Source organism: Propithecus coquereli, unplaced genomic scaffold (genome assembly GCF_000956105.1).
Source record: "Propithecus coquereli isolate 6110/MARCELLA unplaced genomic scaffold, Pcoq_1.0 Scaffold94, whole genome shotgun sequence".
NCBI classification, from domain to species: domain Eukaryota; kingdom Metazoa; phylum Chordata; class Mammalia; order Primates; family Indriidae; genus Propithecus; species Propithecus coquereli.
In genome coordinates, this window is record NW_012155729.1 from 3,839,493 (window position 1) to 3,842,079 (window position 2,587).

The following is a 2,587-nucleotide window of genomic DNA, read 5'->3' on the forward strand; positions in this document are numbered from 1 at the left end:
TCATCCCCTGAAGTGTGAACCGGAGCCTGGACTGCTTCCGGGTTAGGGTTCTCCTGTGTGACACCAGCCCGTGGGTTTGGAGCCCGCGGGTTTTGCCGCCACGCGAGTCCTGTTCCTTCTGACCCGTGGCCTGATGTTGCCAGGAAGGAAATCTCCCTACCGGGAGGGTCCATTCGGGGACATGCCCCCGCCCTGCTAAGGGCGAGCTTGCCTGGCGCCAGGGCTCCTGTAGTAGTGCCCGCGGCTAGAGCCGCTCCAGCTCCGCCAAAGTGCGTCCCGCCGACCACGGCACGCCCGGACCCCCGGGTCCCGCCCAGCCGGGGAGCGTGACCACGCTGGGATCGTAGCTACGTCTGATTCCAGGAGCTGACCCGAGCCCTGTGACCAAAATTTATGACTGAGGTCAGACCGAGCTGGGGTCGCATGTCGGGTCTTTGGTTGGCCTCCGGCTCTGGACCTCTGGGCACGTTTAAGCAATTCGAGGATCGTAACTTCCTCACCTGTAAAGTGGGGATGATAACTTGATGAGGTGTTTTGATGAATGAGAATATGACGTATCGCTTGGCAGAACAGCCGCTCCCTGTAAGTGCCTGGTGGACGGCAGCTGCTGTGACCACGGGGAGGGACTCGGCGCCCTGGGCCGGGCAGGGACTCCGGGGCCCCCTGGGGTCAGGTCTGCCTGTGGCCACGGGGTTGCTGGAGCTCTCAGACTTGGGAGGGGGACGCCCTGGGGTGTGGTGCCGGCGATCTCGGTTTCCTGGTAGAATAGGGATGTCAGCCCGGACTCCGCCCTCTGCGGCGTCTTCCCGGGGCTGTGCCGGCTGCTTGAGGTCGAGAGACCACTGGCATTCATGGTGCAGCCTTGATTTTTAAATTTCCAATGCACACGAGAAAGAAAATCCTAGTAAAGATTTTTTTTTTCTTTTGCAACCTGTTTCTTCCTCTTCCCCACTATGCTTGAAAGACGAACTGTCTGTCACATTTTCTCAAAGTTTTCTCCCTACTGACCTTGGAAAGGTAAATGCCTGAGTGCATGCACCCGCCCCTTCCGCGTCTCTTGGGTCGTGGCATCGTGGTCCATGTGCAGACTGCTATCGTGCGGTCCGTGGCTCATTGTCTCAGTGCGAGGTGTCGAGCGCGGCGTCCTTGGCGCGAGCTGCTTTCTGGTCTGTCTCCTCTCACCACCATGTGTCCTGAGCTGGGCCCCCCGAGTGAACGATGGGGACGGGACCCAGCCTCGAGCCTCTCCAGCGTCATTGCATCGCTATTGTCTGTGGGTGCCGGAAGCCGTGGGCTCTCGGCGTGGCCGGCAGTTGCGGCCGGTAGCCGTGGAGGGAACGCAGCCGACTCCGCCCCCGCGACCTGGCTGCAGCTGTCTCTAGGCGTTGAGGGTCCAGGGTGCTCCCGGGAGACCCACCGTTGCCCAGCGGTGCCCATCACCTGGTTCCCGGGCCCCGCCCCACCTGGGAGCTGCCGGCCTTGCGATTCTCCTTCCCAGAGGCGTCTCCAGCCGTGGACCCAGGGGTCCGAGCAGGGTGGGAGTGGGCTCCGTGCTCTCCCCCGACCCCCTTCAGAACAGTCTTGGCGGAGGCATGCAGGGCCATAGAGAACACTTTTAAAAATTGTGCGGTTTTTTAATTGAGGGGTAAAGAGGTTGGGAAAGAGACCTTGCTGTGCGGTGGCAGCAATCGTGTGTCCCGGCTGATTTAAGAATTTTTTTAAGGGGGTTTTGATACCAACCAGTGCCTTAGGAGTGGGGCTTCCTGCTACGGCCGCTGTGATCAGAGCTGGGACAGAGCTTTAGTGACAGCCCCTCTGCCTGGCTGCCGTCTCGGTCCCCCACTGCATCCGGCCATCCCACGCATCACCTGTGTCTACCTGTCGAGCTGTGTTGCCAGAATCTGGATGCACGAGGCTCCGGGGGCACCGAGCGGCCCACCGTCCTCCCTGAGCAGCTCTGACACCACCGGAGCTGCCGGGTCCTCCAGGCGGGCTCCGGCCCCCCGCCCGGCCCTCCTCTCTGTGGCTGTGGGGTCATCTCCTATCGTGTTCTGGGACCCATCTGGCCACCTGTAGGGACGGTGACACTTGTCTCGGTCGTGTTCTTGTCTGGGGCAGAGGGAGGGACGGAGTCTCCGCTGCATGACTGCGTCTTCTGCTTTGGGGTCGGAGTCGGCTGCTGGTCCTAACCCCTCCCCTCCTTCTTTTCTCCTGAACACAGAACGTGAAAGGCTCCCGGAGCGGCGCCGACTCCTCCAGGAAACACTGAAGCGGACGCGTCGCTGCTGTTCCATCTCCATTTCTGCAGCTTAGCTTGTGCCCTTCCGGCTACCCAAGGCCAAATGATCCCAAGGACTTCTGGAACGGGGAGGGGCGGAGGAGAGGCGGAGGGGTCTGCGGCTGAAGAGAACGTGCCTGGTGCGGGTCGGCCGAGACCCCAGAAAGCCACGCGGGTCCCTGGCTGCCTGCCTCAAGCCGTAGGCCCCTCGTCCTCTGCTCTCCTGGTCCCCCAGGGGTGTCTGGCCTTGGGGACCCTCCGAGTGGCTCGCGAAGACTCTGGGTCGAGGAGGGGGAAGGACGCCCCTGA

The 2,587-nt window shown here is 62.1% G+C and overlaps 1 protein-coding gene across 2 annotated transcripts in view; it reads left to right on the forward strand.

Moving 5' to 3' along the window:
- The window catches only part of PFKFB3 (6-phosphofructo-2-kinase/fructose-2,6-biphosphatase 3), a 73,938-nt gene extending 71,357 nt beyond the window's left edge, over positions 1-2,581 (forward strand). For both annotated transcript variants that reach the window (XM_012664935.1, XM_012664938.1), the window contains one exon: positions 2,222-2,581. In XM_012664935.1, the coding sequence (XP_012520389.1) occupies positions 2,222-2,269 (48 nt within the window). In that variant the 3' untranslated portion in view covers positions 2,270-2,581. The remainder of the gene's footprint in view (positions 1-2,221) is intronic.
- The last annotated feature ends 6 nt before the right edge of the window (positions 2,582-2,587 follow it).